At 45.4% G+C, this 18,591-nt stretch overlaps 1 protein-coding gene across 1 annotated transcript in view; it reads left to right on the forward strand.

The window, feature by feature from the left end:
• The first annotated feature begins 467 nt into the window (after positions 1-467).
• MYO1E (myosin IE) overlaps positions 468-18,591 on the forward strand; it is a 238,236-nt gene continuing 220,112 nt past the window's right edge. The window contains exon 1 of the mRNA XM_040413869.1: positions 468-775. Within this exon, the coding sequence (XP_040269803.1) occupies positions 773-775 (3 nt within the window). The 5' untranslated portion in view covers positions 468-772. The remainder of the gene's footprint in view (positions 776-18,591) is intronic.

Consider the following 18,591-nt stretch of genomic DNA (forward strand, 5'->3'; position numbering starts at 1 on the left):
CACTTACATCCGAACGCCAGGCGCAGGAAATTATGTATCAGATACTTAAAAACAGGAAAGCCAGTTTTCAAGGAGACAACTGAAAGTGACTATCACTGCCAGGCTTGCCAGGGACATTAGGCAAAAGGTGCCTAGTAATGGCAATACAGTATATATATATATACACACACACTATATATACACATAGTATATATGCATGCATATCTAAAGATATATATATATAAAACTATCACCCTCACTAATTATTCACTTCAGCCTCTGGTTTCCCCTCACACAACTCTATTTCATATGGAGAGCGCTCAGAAAAACTACATTTCCCATAACCCCTTGCCTTCCTCCTCTCCAGCCATCCAGTACTATTCCCTGGGAAGGGGAGGGGGGCGGTGACGTTCAGTCAGCCGGCCTCTGATTGGCTGACGTGAAGCTTTGTTTGCCATTTATGGACAGGGATAGCCCGGACTGGTGCCTGGGTTTTCATTGTAAATCGCATGACTGACTGAGGGGGGAATTAAAAAAAGAAAAAAAAAGCGGCGTCTGTAACCTCAGCATCCAGTGGGAGAAGAGGCAGCAGCAGAGCAGACAGAGGCGCGCTCTTCCAGGAACTGCTCAGTGACGGCTCGTCTACCGTCACACACTCCTTACTGCTGCTTCTGCACTAACTGCATGGGGACAGTCCCCGCTGCCGTCCCGCTCCTGCTGCCTGCTGCAGTCAGGGTCCACATTGGGAGGAGAGACCTGTAAGCAGCCGCATCCCCGCCGCTCAGCCTGCACCATGGTGAGTGATTCTGCTGTCTACCTGGGTGCTATCCTCCATCTATATATATATATATATATATATATATATATATAATGTATAGGGTTCCTGCTTGTTAAAGGGGAACTCCACCTCCTAACCTGTCTGCGTTGCCAGGGCTCTTGCCTCAAGCTGTTTGGGCATGGAGTTCTAGATTCTGTCATAAGTAGTAACACAAGTCCCACTATTTCCAGGAATAACTATATTATTATAGGTACATTGCTATCAGAATGCCCCATGGTATTGCCAGACGCAGCGTCGCACAGTCCAAGTGCCCCCAGGATGGTATAAAGGGGGTTTCTGAATGTGCCACCCTGACCATGGCAATAGGATTAGGGCAGGAAAGCCTGGCTACTGTGGTACTGAAATGCCTCAAAGAACAGCACAAGCCCCTGTTCCTCCTGTCAGAAAGCCACCGTAGAAGGTCCTCTTGTCTAGTACTTTGTGTGAGCCAAGGTGGCACCGGTGTAGATAATGTCCTGTTCACTTTCAGTGTTTGTCCCTAGCAAATCTTTAACCCTTGTCCCTGGAAGGCGGCTTTGGGCCGGAGGGAGTTGTAGTACCTGGCGGTGGGGTTGGAGCATTTCCCCTGCTGAATGGATTTGCAGATGGTGATGTGCTTAATGCAGAAACCATTTCAGGGGGAATTAATGAGAGCTGGAAACCTACGTGATCACCTGTAGGACATAGTGTGCTCTGTGACTTCCCTCCCAGTCACTGGGGTGACAGACTCCATAGGGAGACGCTCCTAGCTGGCTGCATCTCCATTAACTTAAAGGGAAACTGCAGACAAAATCCAACCCCTTCTGTTGTAGCTCTTCGTTATTGAGGCTCTCAAAGCAATTATTTGTCGTTGTGCTTAGTCACAGGAGTAGCCGGCATATCTCCATACTCCAAAATGAATGGTCATACTCCTCAAAGTCTCATGAAGACCACCCTTGTCCATAAGGCTTACTAGGGATGTCATAGAGGGGGTCCCTCAACTTTGGTGGCCCTGGCCATTGACATCTTGCTGCAGGGAGAATGTCCAGAAGCCATATTGGCTCATCTCCACAGGTTTGAGAAGCCGGACTGACTGCATTCAGTTGATTGCTATGCTGGGGAGATGTCCTCATGAGGCCTAGAAGAAGATAAATAGCTGGTGACCTATATCCGTATACATCTTTCTGAAAGCTAAACCTTGGTATTCAGACCAGTTGTAGGAGATACACCGGCAGTGTCGTAGGATGCATGTGTTAAGGTGTTCACAAAAGATGCACCAAATAGATCATGATGGGGCATGTGGCACGGTCAAGTAGGCGCAATACATTTCCTCATGGCTGACATATTTATGCACCAATATTTTGCGACACACGTCTTTAATACATTGGATGTATTTTAAGCCTCCTTTTTAGCCTGGATGGCTGTATGTAGTTCCACAAATGTTTGTCATATGCAATATTTACTGCTGATCTGTTTCCTGTAGAACATCTAATGAATGTTCACCAGGGTTCCAAGTGGAAGAGGTCTTCTTAGGTTCATGGACCGTAGATTCCAAGAGCGTCACCGAAGCTGGCCATACACCTTAGATCTACCATTTAATCTGTATGGGGGGCCTTCTGACTCTCCCCTGACAGCAGATGTTGGGGGAGATGATGATAAGACGAGTTGGACTTCAGCTGCCCACTTTTGTTCTGGAGGAGATGAGCATCTTCCAGAGGTGTCTGCTGCTTTCTCCCCATTCACTACATATGCATGCTTGGGGGAGAGAGCTGTCGGCCCATTGCTTGTTCTGCCAACAGTTCTCATGGGTATGGCCATTACTACCTGTAGCATAAATTTAGCATTTCCATTTTTGAAGCATTAATTATGAGTTGGGGTCCATAAGCATCACCAGCCTACCAAAGGGGTCTATAGTATTGAACAATAAAGAAGAATTCTTCAATGGAGAAGTAATTTCAAGGTAAATATGCAGATATATAGTCTTTGGCTTCATGCACACAACCATAGTTTTGGTCCTCATTTTTTGCGGGTTGGATGCGGACCCATTCATTACAATAAGGCTGCAAAAAATGTGGACAGCACACCGTATTTTGTCCGCATCTGTATTTGTTTCGCCGCTCCGCAAACAAAATAGAACATATCCTATTCCAGTGCCATCAGCTCTGTTTCCGCACCCCAGTGCCATCGTCTCTGCCACTGGCACTATTGATGGGGGCACCCTTGCTGGCACTGTTTCTGGGCACCTTTACTTCCTTTCTTGTATTATCCTGGGATCTCGAGGACACGCCCCCTGCAAGGTGGAGCTCAGCTACCCTACAGAGCTATGCCTGTCCATGCAGCCTGCCCTCCTTCTGACACCCAGAGTGCCCACATCACTGGTTGCTATGACTCTGTGCACTCCGGGCGCCCGGCCATAGTCTCGCCCCCACCCCCTCGCTGTCACCAACTTACCTTTCCAGCAGGGGTGCCGCCGATGCTCCATCATTCCACACTGCTCTGGTTCTGATGTCACACAGCGCGTCAGGTCACGGCGTGTGTACGTCAGGAGGTCAGTGCAGCGCAGGACAATGGATGTGCTGTGGAGTGCCTGGAGGCCCCTGCTGGAAAGGTGAGTATTGCGAGCCAGCGGGAGACCACGGAGCGGGAGTAATAGCAAGCTCTTCACTCCCGCTCCGTGGTCACGTGACACAAACGAATCCTCGATGCAAAAAATTAGCATCGAAGATATTTTTGTGTCTAATTACTCGATTTAATCGAGTACTCGTTACTGTCCTAGCTGCCACCCTACATTCACCTCTATGGGAGTTCCAAAAATGGGCAAGCACTGGCTCGGCCATTTCCAGCAGTCCAGTAAGGGTGAATGGAGAGGTGGCCGCGAATGTGCACTGTGCTTTCCTCACTTCGTGGGTGCTGCGGATAGTAGCGGGTCCCTGAGGTGGAACCTGCATGTATCTGCCATGGACAGCATATCTTAGTGGTATGCTGTCAATGTCTGAGATGGGAATACCCCCTACACACACAAAAAAATATATATAAAAAAAACATTCTTCTGCCCTCGATTTTCATATTTCCAGTTCAGAAGTTAAGTTAACATGCCAAAAACCTGCATGTGCAAAAAAAAAAACCCACTAAAACCTCAAAATTGCAGAGAAACGCTACAAAATGCCTATGTGTGTCTTCAGCCTAACAGCAGTGCTTTGAGGTCTCGGTAGTAAGTCAGTCGTCTGGACACATGGAGGTATAAAGGGTTAATTCTGCCTTTGGAGGGAAGGTTGGAGCCTGGCATGTGTGTGCGGAGAGAAGGCCATCTTTGTGCATCCTGCCCTCCGTACCCTTGGTGTTTACACGTTTTCCCACCGGGTGAGCTCACAAGGTGAATGGATGCAGTGTCTTGGCAGAACACTGAGCTGGGTGTACACGTTCCTGACTGACTTAGGACAGAGTGAAGCAGTCTTCAGGCCTCTCCTCACAATTCAGCGAGACTTCTAGCTACCTTCTAGTGTCCGAGTCTCCGGTTTTAATTTTCAAAGACTTGGAGAAATAATTGGGATAAGTTAGCATGTAAGGTATTACTCACGACAACAGGGAAAGAGGTTTGTTTTGGCAGGGGCATTGTTGTCGTCGTGTCACGTGTCTGGAGGGAAAGGTGTGTCACTTTGATGACCTGCTGCAGGTGTGCTGCTGTCCCCGAGAGAGTCAGATTGTGTACCTGTTCACACCCATCCGCTCTCTGAAAAACTCATTAGTGGTTTGTTACTGGAGCAGCGTATACAATTCCTGCTCATTAATCTGTAGTAGAGGTAAAGGGAATAAGGGCACTTTCACGCTAGCGTTGTTGGATTCCGACAGGCAGTTCCGTCGCTGGGACTGCCTGCCGTATCCGGCAATCTGTATGCAAACGGATACCTTTTTGTAGACGGGTCCGGATGCGGATCCGTCTCACAAATGCATTGCAAAACCGGATCCGTCTCTCCGGTTGTCATCTGGAAAAACGGATCTGGTGTTTATCTTTTTTCACATTTTTAAAGGTCTGCGCATGCGCAGACCGCAAAACCGGATCAGTTTTTTCCGGAACACTTGGGGCTGGATCCGGCATTAATGCATTCCAGCAAGTGTTCTGGAATTTTGGACGGAGAAAATAACGCAGCATGCACATGGACTAAACTGAAGACATACTGAACGGAATGCTCTCCATTCAGAATGCATTAGGATAAAACTGATCAGTTTTTTTCCGGTACTGAGCCCCTAGGACGGAACTCAATACCGGAAAACTTTAACGCAAGTGTGAAAGTACCCTAACGCAGAAGACCTGGTCTTAGTAGGGAACCTCCACAGGAGGGGCGTCACTAGTCGTTATCTGTACACTAAGAACAATGTCTCACGTTGTGTGTGTTTGCAGTAGGGTTGCCCAGCATCCACATTTGTACCAGTCGTCAAGTTCTCCATCTACAGCCGTATCACCGTGGGTTTCTATGCTCCTTATCATTTTGCTGAAAAGTAAACAAACTCCTATTGCAATATAAACAGCAAAAACAAGTAGTGTGTGTTCACACCCGTCTGTTTTGCTACATTTCTTTGTCCATGGGCAAAAACTGCAGTAAAGTGCGTGTGGTGAGTGGGACCCACTACCGGCATGTGTGAATAAACCCTTGTAGCCATTCTGTGGAATTTTAGAACGATGTGAGGAATTTTATTAGGGGCTCATGCACACGACCGTGGTTTCAATCCGCATCCGATCCGCATTTTTTGACCCATTCACTTCAGTGGGGCCTCAAAAGATGCGGACAGTGCACTTGTATGTCTATTAAACGGCCCCGCAAAAACTAAAAAAATAAATAAAATGTCTTTCTTGTCAGGTTTTTGGGACAAGGATAGGACAGTTCTGTAGAGAGGACGTTCCGTTCCGCAAAAATGCGGACCACACAAACGGCAACGGCCGTGTGCATGAGCCCTAAGACTGGTGTTTAGTCTTAGGCTAGTTCCACACCTACGGTAAAGTTCACCGTATTTGGCCTAGCTGGATAATACCGATCACTGCCAGACCCCATTGACTATAATGGACGGTTTCTGACATGACGAGTTTTGGATGGACCAGAATTGGTGTGGAACTAGTCTTAATAAAAAAATATACTGGTGCATATGTGTCAAAAGTATTAAGAAGCATCTTTCCGAATTTTGGCGCATCTCAGGAGGTCTATGTCTTGGAAAATTAAATATATAGACCAGTAAGGAGCTGGAATAGATTCCTTGCGTACATTTGTTAGGCCACATCCATCCCCTGCCTACTTTTTAGAAAAGTGGTGGAAGTGGTGTAAAATTTGCAAAACCTGTAGCACAAAATAGGTCTTACACCAAAATTAGCAACTTTTCGACACCAGAAAACTCTTATCAGCTCTACCCTCTACTAGTATTATATATTTGTATACGGTCTGATGTATCCAGGATTATATACAGTAATTAGTTACAGGCAGGACTAGTAGCTCACACTGGTGTAATGGCTTCAGTTTTTGCAGCAGCCGTAACCAATATACTGACGGATCCACTAAATTCCTATGGGTCCATTAGGTTTCCTCTGAAATGGAAATAATTGGCAGTGTTCAGTTTATCCCTATTGTGACCCCTAAAAGGTAAAAAGAAGGGTTGAGGACTCTTGTTGTGACTATTGGGAGATGGGGTGTGACTACCAGTAGGGCAAGCGGTGGCTGCGGTGAGAGGTCCTACCTGGACTATATGATAAAACTTTAAAACTCCAGTACGTTGCCTCAAATATTTGCCGCTGCAGGTCCCAAAGGTGAAGTGGGCACAATTCACAGTTCAGTCAATGCGTTTTGTAGGACGCGCGTTCCCTATCCGATCAGGAGAAAACCTCTTTAAGCTCAAACCATCCACTCAAATGTATATAGGCCAAAACATCAGGTCCCACAGGTGTCCTTTTCCACCAGATATTCCTGTGAGATATCAGAAATCGCACTAATAGTGAAGCACTGTGACACTCGTATTATTATACTCACTCACGCAGGTGATAATGCAGGCACATCAGGTTAATTGAAACACCATTTTTTTCTTCTTTTTCTTTAACGTAACTCTATGGAATATATAAAATCCCTCCAATAGTGAAGCACTATTTTCAATACCGATTAAATTATTTTATTGTTCTCACAAGCACACGCAAACAAGATAAACACCAGTCTAGCGATCCTGCCCAGGATCATTACTGTGATCATTTGTTACTTTTTAGCCCAACATTCTGTAGGTTACTTCACACTGTAGAAATAACACGCAGACAATGGAATTTACTGTAAGGAGTTACTGCGCGCCCTGTTAAGAATGCTTCCTCCACCAAATTTCTTCCCGGAAAAAGCACAGAGTAGGAACAGTAAAAACAACATCAAAGTTTAGCCTGCTTAACACTCCCTATAAATTAAGACTAGAAAAAAAGTATTCATGTTTGTGTGTGAAGTCTAAGGCCTCTATTCATACATAAATTGCTTTGGCATTTTCTTACCAACTAAAAAAAATGCATGTGTATTTGTGCACTACTTTAAAAAAGAAAAAAAAATGGGGGGGGGGGGGGGCAGGACTGGCAGAGAGCTCTGTGTGTCCGGCTGCTGCTAGGAACGAGTTGAGTATGGGGAGTTCATAATTTTTTAATTTTTTTATTTATTTATTTTTTTACTGCCTGTGAAGAGGGCACTTTACTGGGCATAATTTACTGTGAGGGGCACATAACTGGGCATAACTACTGTGAGGGGGCATAAAGGGAATAATTACTATGTGGGGGCAGTTAGGGGACAGGGTGGGATTAGATGTATAGTTGTATTTAGGGTGGAGTTAGAGGTGTGGCCTAGTGCGGAAACAATTTGCCATGGCATGCTTTGCGTGCCACAGTGTCCTTCAGTCTTTTATAAAGTTGGGAGGTATGCAGAAGGTATCATTGTCCTGCTCCACCAGCCCCCACCGAGTAATATCAGGAGATTAGCATGGTCAGAACTGCTGACCATTAACCTTTTTAAGGCAGTTTTCATAGACTATATGGGGTCATTTATATAAGTCTGCCATACTAGTTTTGTGGCATAAAAATGTTGCTTCCATCAATTGGTGCATATTTTCCCCTACGCCCATGACTGCACCCTTGAGAGACCGCCTCTATCCAGGACAGGAAACAGGAACTTTCGTGGAGAGCTCTTAAGGAGGGGCTCTACCCCTGTAGCACCAGTTCCTGTCCTAGGGATAGAACCTATAGTGGAGAGCTAGAAGATTAGGCTGCAGGAGCCCCGCATGTGCATCAGAGATGGGGGTTTACCTGGTGCGGAGTAAGACTCCACTAGGAGCCGCCTGCCAAGTCTGGGGCCATCCTTCTGGGTCTCAGACTATGTTGTGCCAGCATTCGTGGGCAGTCCTGGTGTTACTGGGGGGTAATGCCGGCACTCCGGACCCTCCTGGCGGTGTTTAGGAGGTCTGGGGCCTGGTCTCTTTCTTCCTCCTGGCCTCCAGCAAGCTTACAGAGGTGGGGGGAGGGCTAAGCATTTTACGAGCGTGCTCCGTGCGCAAGCCGGAAGTTTTGGGACACAACTTCCAGTATTTGGAACGCATGTGGTTCCGGATGGCCAGCGTTCCGAAAATGAGGCTAGGAACATCCTATTCCATAAAGGGCTGCATGGGGACACCGGCAGGGACCCGACCTAGAGTATTTAACCCTGATCAGCGTACGATCAGGAGGATCCAGCCAGCCTGCATGCATCCGTGGATGTGCCTATGGATAACACTCTATCCTTATCTGGGTCATGATAGCAGACAGGTTTTCAGAAAGAGTGGAAAAAACCTGAGAAGTTTTTTTTTATCAAAGAAAAAGACAGAAATGCAATGGCACTCTGCAACCAGCATTCTGCCCTGCCTTTTTTTATCCCTAGAAATGTTAGAAGAAAATATCCCTTTGAGGGAGAGTCATCATGTTGTGATAGGCCTCCTAAGTTGGATGCCCCTATTGCAAAAATTTAAAAAAGATCTGCTTTGCCTTTTGAAGACCTTGACACTTTGAAAGATCCGATGGATAGATGGGCAGAGCTGTACCTTTAAAGTATGGGAGGCCTCTAGCACTCTACTCAGGCCTTTAAGCCTAATGTAGCCACTACATCTACTGCCAGGTCCTTTAAAATTATGGTTACAGAAATTGGAATCCCATATCCAAAATAAAACCTCCAGAGACCAGCTCCTAGCGGTATTTCCGACCATCCTTAAAGCAGTGGACTTTATTTCGGATGCTACGGCTGACGCATTAAAATTAAATGCCAGATCTGCGTCTCTTTCCAACTCAGCTAGGTGAGCAGTTTTACTAAGGCCTCTTTCACACTTGCGTTGTCCGGATCCGGCGTGTACTCCACTTGCCGGAATTACACTCCGGATCCGGAAAAACGCAAGTGTACTGAAAGCATTTGAAGACGGAACCGTCTTCCAAATGCTTTCAGTGTTACTATGGCAGCCAGGACGCTATTAAAGTCCTGGTTGCCATAGTAGGAGCGGGGAGCGGTATACTTACAGTCCGTGCGGCTCCCCGGGCGCTCCAGAATGACGTCAGAGCGCCCCATGCGCATGGATGACGTGATCCATGTGATCACATGGTCCATGCGCTTGGGGCGCCCTGACGTCACTCTGGAGCGCCCGGGGAGCCGCACGGACGGTAAGTACACTGCTCCCCGCTCCCCACTACACTTTACCATGGCTGCCAGGACTTTAGCGTCCCGGCAGCCATGGTAACCACTCTGAAAAAGCTAAATGTCGGATGCGGCAATGCGCCGAAACGACGTTTAGCTTAAGGCCGGATCCGGATCAATGCCTTTCAATGGGCATTAATTCCGGATCCGGCCTTGCGGCAAGTGTTCCGGATTTTTGGCCGGAGCAAAAAGCGCAGCATGCTGCGGTATTTTCTCCGTCCAAAAAACGTTCCGTTCCGGAACTGAAGACATCCTGATGCATCCTGAACGGATTTCTCTCCATTCAGAATGCATTAGGATAATCCTGATCAGGATTCTTCCGGCATAGAGCCCCGACGACGGAACTCTATGCCGGAACACAACAACGCAGGTGTGAAAGAGCCCTTAAGGGGTGGTCTGCTGATACGGGTTCAAGAAATAAGCTTTGCTCTATCCTGTGCTAGGGAGACTTCCTTTTTTGGGTGAGTTTTGGAGGATCTTTTAGAGAAGGCCTCTGACAATAAGAGAGGGTTTCCCGTTTCCAAACCACCTAGGAGGCAGCAGTTTTTTTGCAGAAACAGGAGAGTCTGCAACAAAACAAATAAAGCTAAATAATTGGAAAGAAAACTGAGGTAGAAGAGATAAGGGATTCCTCTTTAGTACTCAGTCCGCTTCAAGCCCAAAGTCTGGTCAGCAATGACGGCTACTGTCCCGTGGGGGAAAGACTATCCTTTTTTTTTTTTTTTTATATATAGATTTTTTTTTTCTCGGGCTTGGGAAAAAATCTCAGCAAGCCCCTTGATAAATGGTATCATAAAAAAAGACGGTTTTCGTCTACAGTTTATCTCTCCCCCACCGGAAAAGCTAATAATTACAAATGTAGCTCAAAATTCAGTAAAGACAGCACTAAAAGTTTTTTTTTCTGTTAAAGAAAAATGTACCAATTCCTGTCCCAGACTCAGAAAAAGGGAGGGGGTTTTATTTGTCACTTTTTCTCGTACCCAAGCCAGGGCTTCCCATGGATTCTACAGCAACAAGTAACCATCACCACGGATGCCAGTCCGGCCGGGTGGGGGGCATTTTGTTTGTTCTCCAGGGGGTGTGGAGTCCAACAGAAAGCCAGGACTCCCAAAATGTGAGGGAATTAAGAGCAGTTCTGCTAGCCTTAAATGCTTTCCTGCCCAGATTGCAGGGAAAAGGAGTAAAGATCTTCTCGGACAACGCTACAGTAGTATCTTAAACAGACAAGGAGGGACAAGATCAGAATGTCATTAACTGCCGAAATTTTCTCACTAATCATTCCTTATATTTCTTTTATCAAGGCAGTACACTTAAAAGGTACAGAAAACAAGGTGGCAGATTACCTAAGCAGAAACCATTTGGATCAGGAAGGATGGTGTTTAAATCAAGAGGTCTACAATCAGATAGTTCATCTTTGGGGATAGTCCTCGGGTAGACCTTTTCGCAACCAGACAAAACAAAGTGCAGTCTCTTTTCCCTAAATCCAAGAGACACTCCGCTAGGGATAGACGCCTTCTCCTTTCCTTGGCCAGATCATATTCTGTAAGCCTTTCCTCCTCTAAGACTTCTTCTGAGGGCATTGTAGAAGCTGAGGCAGGAACCGACGAGGCTCATTCTAATTGTGCCTTTCTGGCCGAGAAGAACCTGGTTCTTCTGGACAGGCGGGATCTGTTATTCCAGGTGCCTCTCTTTCACCCGGAAAAACCTTAATCTGGCAGCCTAGTATTTGAAGGGGAAATCTTAGAGCGTAGGGGTCTATCCAAAGAGGTTATTTCTACCCTTTTTGTCTTGTCGGAAGGAAGTAACCTCCACTATTTACCTTAGAGTCTGGAAGACTTTCTTAAAGGTCACTAGCGCCCTGGTTGATCCTTTAAATCCGCCTCCTATGCCTAAGATTTTGGATTTCCTTCAAGAAGGTCTTAATAAGAACCTGAGACTTAACACTCTTAAAGTACAGGTGTCTGCTCTGAGTGCCTTTTTTGGATTTCCCCATTGCCAATCATCCTAGGATTAGGTGGATTTTTTTAAAGCAGTCCGTAGAATTAAGCCTGTAGTCAGGTCATCAGTTCCCCCGTGGGATCTGAATCTAGTTTTGTCTAGGATGATGGAGCCTCCTTTTGAACCGCTGCATGATTTATCTATTAAAACATTATCTTTTAAAACTGCCTTTCTGGTGACCATCACCTCAGCTAGGAGAGTGGGTGAGATTTCTGCCTTTTCAACTTCTCCTCCTTGTACTAACATCCTGGAGGATAGAGTGTTCATTAAACCGGGCCCATCTTTTTTTGCCCAAAGTGGTCCCAAGATATTATTCTCCCATCTTTGTGTGAGTCCCCTAAGAATGAGAAGGAAAGGAGGCTCCATTGTCTAGATGTTAAAAGATGCCTGTCTCAATATCTGAATATCACCAGTCAGTGGATGAAATCTTCTAGACTGTGCAGTTTGGGGAAAAAACAAGGGTAATAAGGAGTCTTCTAGAACCCTAGCCAGATAGATAGTAAAGGCTATCCTTTTGGCATATTCCTCGGCGGGGGAAACTCCACCTTTTGCTTTTGGTGCCCACACAACCAGATCCGTTTCTAACTTCATGGCAAAAAGGGCCAATGCATCCTTAGAGCAAATCTGTAGGGCCGCTACATGAAAGTCTCCATGTACCTTTTTCGACACAAATTAGATTTAGACTCCAATGATCATATATCCTTCGGGAGGAAAGTGTTACAAGCGGTGTTACTTACCGGTAATAGTTTTTCCATGAGCTCAAGACGGCACCCTTGAGAGACTGCCTCCATCCAGGACAGAAAACGGGAACTTTCGTGGAGGGGCTCTGCCCCTGTAGCATCAGTTAATAGCGAGAACTTGTCCTAAAAATAACTAAACATACTTTTTAAAGTATGTTTAGTTATGTTTAGGACAAGTTCTCGCTATTAACTCGTGCTACAGGGGCAGAGCCCCTCAAGAGATCTCCACGAAAGTTCCTGTTTTCTGTCCTGGATGGAGGCGGTCTCTCAAGGGTGCTGTCATGGGCTCATGGAAAAACTATTACCGGTAAGTAAGCCTGAATTTTTCAACATTTGGTTACATTTTGCAACATTTAGTGAGCCTTACCGCTTTCAGACGTGAAAAGTAGGTCATGATTTTAGACAAGAACACCTTTGTCACTTTTTAAAAAAACTTTAAAAATATGTATCACATCTCCACGGCAGGTAACCACCTGGTCTACTTTTACAGACATAGGCGTACACCACATCACACTTGCGCCATTTCATTAACTTAGCGCAATCTCACAAATCAAAGACAGACTAAAAAAAATGACACCAAAACACTGCAAATAATAAATTCCCCCGTGTTCATGACTTGTCAATCCTCCAGAGAGAGAATAATTTAGTAAAATAAGGTGGATTCATTCAGCATATAACTATGACAGGTGTTGGATACAGTCTGATGGCAAGTGTCTATATTTTGAAGTAAAACTCTCCCTCCCCGACACAATTATTCAGCGTTGGCTTCATGTGTAGCCGTTGACCCGTGGACTTTTTGCTCAGCCCACAGGGGAAGAATAATAACACAATACAAAGCTATACTCAGGGGGTAATTGAAACATATTTTTTTGGTTTCCAGCTGAGTGTAACAAAGAAATGAGATGAAAGTGACGCACAACGTGTGTTCTCTGCAAACGTGATCCCAAAATCATTGTCTTTAAAATAAAGGAGCAAACAGGCTTGAAATTTTCATGTTAACTCTACAAAGAATAATAAAACCTGGTCCCTGATGGTTTTCTGAGATAATTCACCATCATTGTAACTTGTGGAGACCTTTTTATTACGTTTCATTTGGTAAAATTAATTCAGTAGTTTTATGCTTTGATGAATGCTCTAGATGTTTAGAAGCCAAAGCAGTTATTCTCCACATTCAGATAGGAACAGTTTTTTTTGTCTCATTGACCGGTTGCAGTATACCATGGCAGGTGGTTCTGAACATGGGAAAGAAAAAAATCACAATGAATCATGAACAGAGAGAAAGTATAAAAGGCTTTTTTTTTTTTTTTTTTTTTTAATTTTCCTCCCTGGATTTGGCCTCTAAAAGTGTATAAGGAAACCACAGCCTTATGCCTCATGCACACGGCCGTGGCCGTATTGCGGTCCGCATACAGCGGGTCCGCAATACACTGGCACCGACCGTGTGCACCCCTCATCACTGGTGCGGACCCATTCACTTGAATGGGTCCGTAATCCGGGAGATGTGGAACGGAAGCACGGATTGGAAGCACTATGAAGTGCTTCCTTGGCGGGTGTTTCTATCCGTGCCTCCGCACTGCAAAAAAAAAAAAAATAGAACATGTTCTATTTTTTACAGTGGGGACGGATCACGGAACGATTCAAGTTGAATGGGTCTCCATCCGTCTCGGCCGCCGCACAGATGTTGCCTGTGCCAATGCACGGAATGGCCGCACAACGGCCGTGTGCATGAGACCTTAGAGAAATCTGAATGAGTCGTGGGGAGTCCCCCATTCAGAGTCTCACCGTGGAGGGCCCACTGTGGTCGTGATTTATATGGACAGCTCATGGATTTTCAGGAGTGTAGGGGTAATGTACACATGTTGCCAAGTTCCCCACAGATTATAGCTAATTGCTTGGTTTTTCAAGGAGAAGGTTACCCTATGATTAGTCTAAGATCAGGAGGAACCTGCTTACTCAAAGGAGATTCCAAAGTGGACAACTTGAGATTTCGTTCACACTTTGCATTTTGTGAGGTTAGCACAAGGGGGAATTTTGCAAACAGAGGCAGTGATGTATATCTTAAGGTTACTGGAGTGGATAAGTGGCTTCAATGTCATTCGGAATGGTAGCTGATGGTGACCTTTCAGTATGTTATGAAGTATGAGTGTGTGGACCTGTCTGACAGGCAGCCCTGCCTATTTAGAAAGCAAAGCCTAGGCGTATCCTCATGGTAAGCACTCTGAAATGTGGTGTATTTATGCTCAAGGCTTTACATGATATTGTGTGTGTTCACAGCAGAGCTCCTCAGGTCTCGTACACATGACTTTTCTTTGCAAAAGTGTCACTCAGATACCCACATTAGAGAACCTTTTTGGCATAAAATTGATGCACTGCCCCGTTTTTAAACTACCATGTGATAATATGACGCACTGAGAACCTATGCCAGGGGCTGGCGTTGATTTTCCGGCAGGCACAGGGGACTACCAAAGATGCACCGAATTTATGAGAAGGCACACTCCTCGTCATAAATTAGGTGCATCTTCCAGCAGCAAAGCTACTGTTAAAGGGACCAAAAGGACTGGTCTTAGTAAATGACACATGGTGTTGCTGGATGTTTGTACACATCACATCAACATTTCTTTTATATACAGTCAGGTCCATAAATATTGGGACATCGACACAATTCTAACATTTGTGGCTCTATACACCACCACAATGGATTTGAAATGAAACAAACAAGATGTGCTTTAACTGCAGACTGTCAGCCTTAATTTGAGGGTATTTGCATCCAGGTGAACCGTGTAGGAATTACAACAGTTTGCATATGTGCCTCCCACTTGTTAAGGGACCAAAAGTAATGGGACAGAATAATAATCATAAATCAAACTTTCACTTTTTAATACTTGGTTGCAAATCCTTTGCAGTCAATTACAGCCTGAAGTCAAACGCATAGACATCACCAGACGCTGGGTTTTATCCCTGGTGATGCTCTGCCAGGCCTCTACTGCAACTGTCTTCAGTTCCTGCTTGCTCTTGGGGCATTTTCCCTTCAGTTTTGTCTTCAGCAAGTGAAATGCATGCTCAATCGGATTCAGGTCAGGGGATTGACTTGGCCATTGCAGAACATTCCACTTCTTTCCCTTAAACTCTTTGGTTGCTTTTACAGTATGCTTTGGGTCATTGTCCATCTGCACTGTGAAGCGCCGTCCAATGAGTTCTGAAGCATTTGGCTGAATATGAGCAGATAATATTGCCCGAAACACTTCAGAATTCATCCTGCTGCTTTTGTCAGCACTCACATCATCAATAAATACAAGAGAAGCAGTTCCATTGGCAGCTATACATTCCCACACCATGACACTACCACCACCATGCTTCACTGGTGAGGTGGTATGCTTAGGATCATGAGCAGTTCCTTTCCTTCTCCATAATATTCTCTTCCCATCACTCTGGTACAAGTTGATCTTGGTCTCATCTGTCCATAGGATGTTGTTCCAGAACTGTGAAGGCTTTTTTAGATGTCGTTTGGCAAACTCTAATTTGGCCTTCCTGTTTTTGAGGCTCACCAATGGTTTACATCTTGTGGTGAACCCTCTGTAATCACTGTGGTGAAGTCTTCTCCTGATTGTTGACTTTGACACACATACACCTACCTCCTGGAGAGTGTTCTTGATCTGGCCAACGGTTTTCTTCACCAGGGAAAGAATTCCAAATGTTCCAAACAGTTGTTTTGGCCACACCTAATGATTTTGCTATCTCTCTGATGGGTTTGTTGTGTTTTTTCAGCCTAATGATGGCTTGCTTCACTGATGGTGACAGCTCTTTGGATCTCATCCTGAGAGTTCACAGCAACAGATTCCAAATACAAATAGCACACTTGAAATGGACTCTGGACCTTTTATCTGCTCATTGTAATTGGGATAATGAGGGAATAACACACACCCGGCCATGGAACAGCTGAGAGGCCATATGTCCCATTACTTTTGGTTCCTTAACAAGTGGGAGGCACATATGCAAACTGTTGTCATTCCTACACCGTTCACCTGATTTTTATGTAAATACCCTCAAATTAAAGCTGACAGTCTGCAGTTAAAGCACATCTTCTTTTCATTTAAAATCCATTGTGTATAGAGCCAAAATTTTTAGAATTGTGTCGATGTCCCAATATTTATGGACCTGACTATATATATTTGCAGGTTTGTTTGTTTTTTTTTTTTTGCTTTTTCCTACAGATGTTTTTTTAAGTGTCTAAGGCTAGTTTCACACCTGCGGCTGTCCTCTCCAGCATAGAATGCCAGGAATCGGACGGATAAACGTTGCATGGAGCAATTTTTGTCTGACCGATTCCTGCCTTATTTGCCGGGTAGCTGCCGGATCTCTGCCAGACACAATTATAGTCAGTGGGTCCGGTGGGGAGATGGCCGTATCAGACAGTGCCAGATCTGGAGCGCTTCGGCAGGCTGTTCTATGCCGGGACAGCCGCAAATGTGAAACTAGCCTTAGCGACAGAAAAATGTTAGAACACCCTCTGATGTGAGATTAGACGTTGCCAGTATTCAGCTTGCTCTTACATAACCCATCTTCCTGAATAGTGATGGTAACCTATCCAGATGGAGTACAAAGACTTCACTACGCAGCCTGTAACTGAGAAGCGGGTGGCATTCTGTGTCTTTGCACTTTGCTTGTATTTGTTTCAGTTCCAACGGTATTGCTTTCAGCCTCCATAGTCTTTATGCCCTTCTGCTTATACTATGCTATCTGTAAAGGGGGAATATTATGCAAATATCAGTAATTAATATTCATAAATAGGATGAGCCGTCTATTGATGACTCCGCCTATTTATACCTTTTATATAAACATATTCTCAAACAATATTTGAGAATATGTTTATATAAACAATATTTTCACTATACTTTACGCTAATCACTAGACTAGCTGCATGCGCCTTACTGAACTATCGCCAATAACTACACGTTACACAGATAGTTACAAGTAAAACAAGATATTTATTAATACCTAGTACACTACACACGCAATACACTAATACAGCACTAAAAATACAGTACTAAACTACCCTACACGTTCCCGGATTCCACCCACAAACTAGCTATACCATATACACACAAATATTAACAGCCCACCCACCTGGTTCTATTTACTATCCCTATGGGGTACGACGAGGGTTAACGGTGGTCTTGCAGAGGTGTATGCAGATCACAGACACAAATACGGTAATAGGGGTGAGGTACCGTGGGGAGTGAACAGGGTTAATCAGGGATATCAATGGAAGGGTAATCAGGGGCACAACCAGGGACACAACAATGCAAGGGTTAATCAGGGACAAGGGTAAATCAGGGGCACAGAATCAGGGACACAACAATGTAAGGGTTAATCAGGGGAAACAAGGGAGTAGGGGTATGGATGTATCAGGGGATTTAAGGGTTACTTAAGGTAAATCGTTAGTGGGATAGTGGTAGGGGTCAGGGGTATAAGGGTTAATATCGTTGGTGGGATAGGGGATAATAAAGGGGTGATACTTAAGATATAGCTGCTCGTTCGTCCAGGGCTTTGCTCGTTCGTCCAGGGGTGGTCTCCTTATGGGGGGCGGCACGGCTCTGATTGCTTAGTGCAGGGACCGCCGGATATTTATATCCGGCGGCCCGCACTGCCCACATGGTGGCGCGCGCGCTCCACTATTGGAGACACGTGGGCCAGCGCAGTGAGATGACGTCACTGCGCCAGCCCGCGCGTCCCCGAACACGCACGTCGGGGCCGCGCTGTATGCTAACAGGCGGGAGAAGCCTTTGATCTCCCGCCTGTAGCATTTAGCATTCCGGACAGCGCGATAGTAATCGCGTTGCCGTCATGCGCATAATAGAAGGAGGGGAGGCTTCTCCCTTCCTTCTATCATGCATAATTATCTCCAGCAGCGCTGGAGATAATTACAACAAAGGGCCCAGATTCTGTTGAATCTGAGTCCTTTGTAGTCATCAGGATAACCGGACCTTTGTCCGGTCATTCTGAGGCAATCAATCAGATTGCATCTGTGCGAATGCTTGGGGCACATTCACACCGATGCACCTGGTTTCAGGTATAGGGGGGGGGGGGATGTATAATACCTATAAGGCACAGGCAGCACTCCTGGTAGTCGGGTATGGGTGCCAGCGGCGAAGAACACCTTTCCAAGGTGTATAATATAGGATAAAGAAAGACACCGCAGCACGTCCGTTTGGTGAAGAAAGTGGGACCCTTTATTCACCTGTGCGACGTTTCGGTCCGCTTACTGGGACCATTCTCAAGCAATACAGCATTGTGGGAACTGTGAGCATTTTATGCAGTCATAGTCAATTAACATACACAAGTGGCAATCAATAAAATATATAAAATA

Source organism: Bufo bufo, chromosome 1 (assembly GCF_905171765.1).
Source record: "Bufo bufo chromosome 1, aBufBuf1.1, whole genome shotgun sequence".
NCBI classification, from domain to species: Eukaryota; Metazoa; Chordata; class Amphibia; order Anura; family Bufonidae; genus Bufo; species Bufo bufo.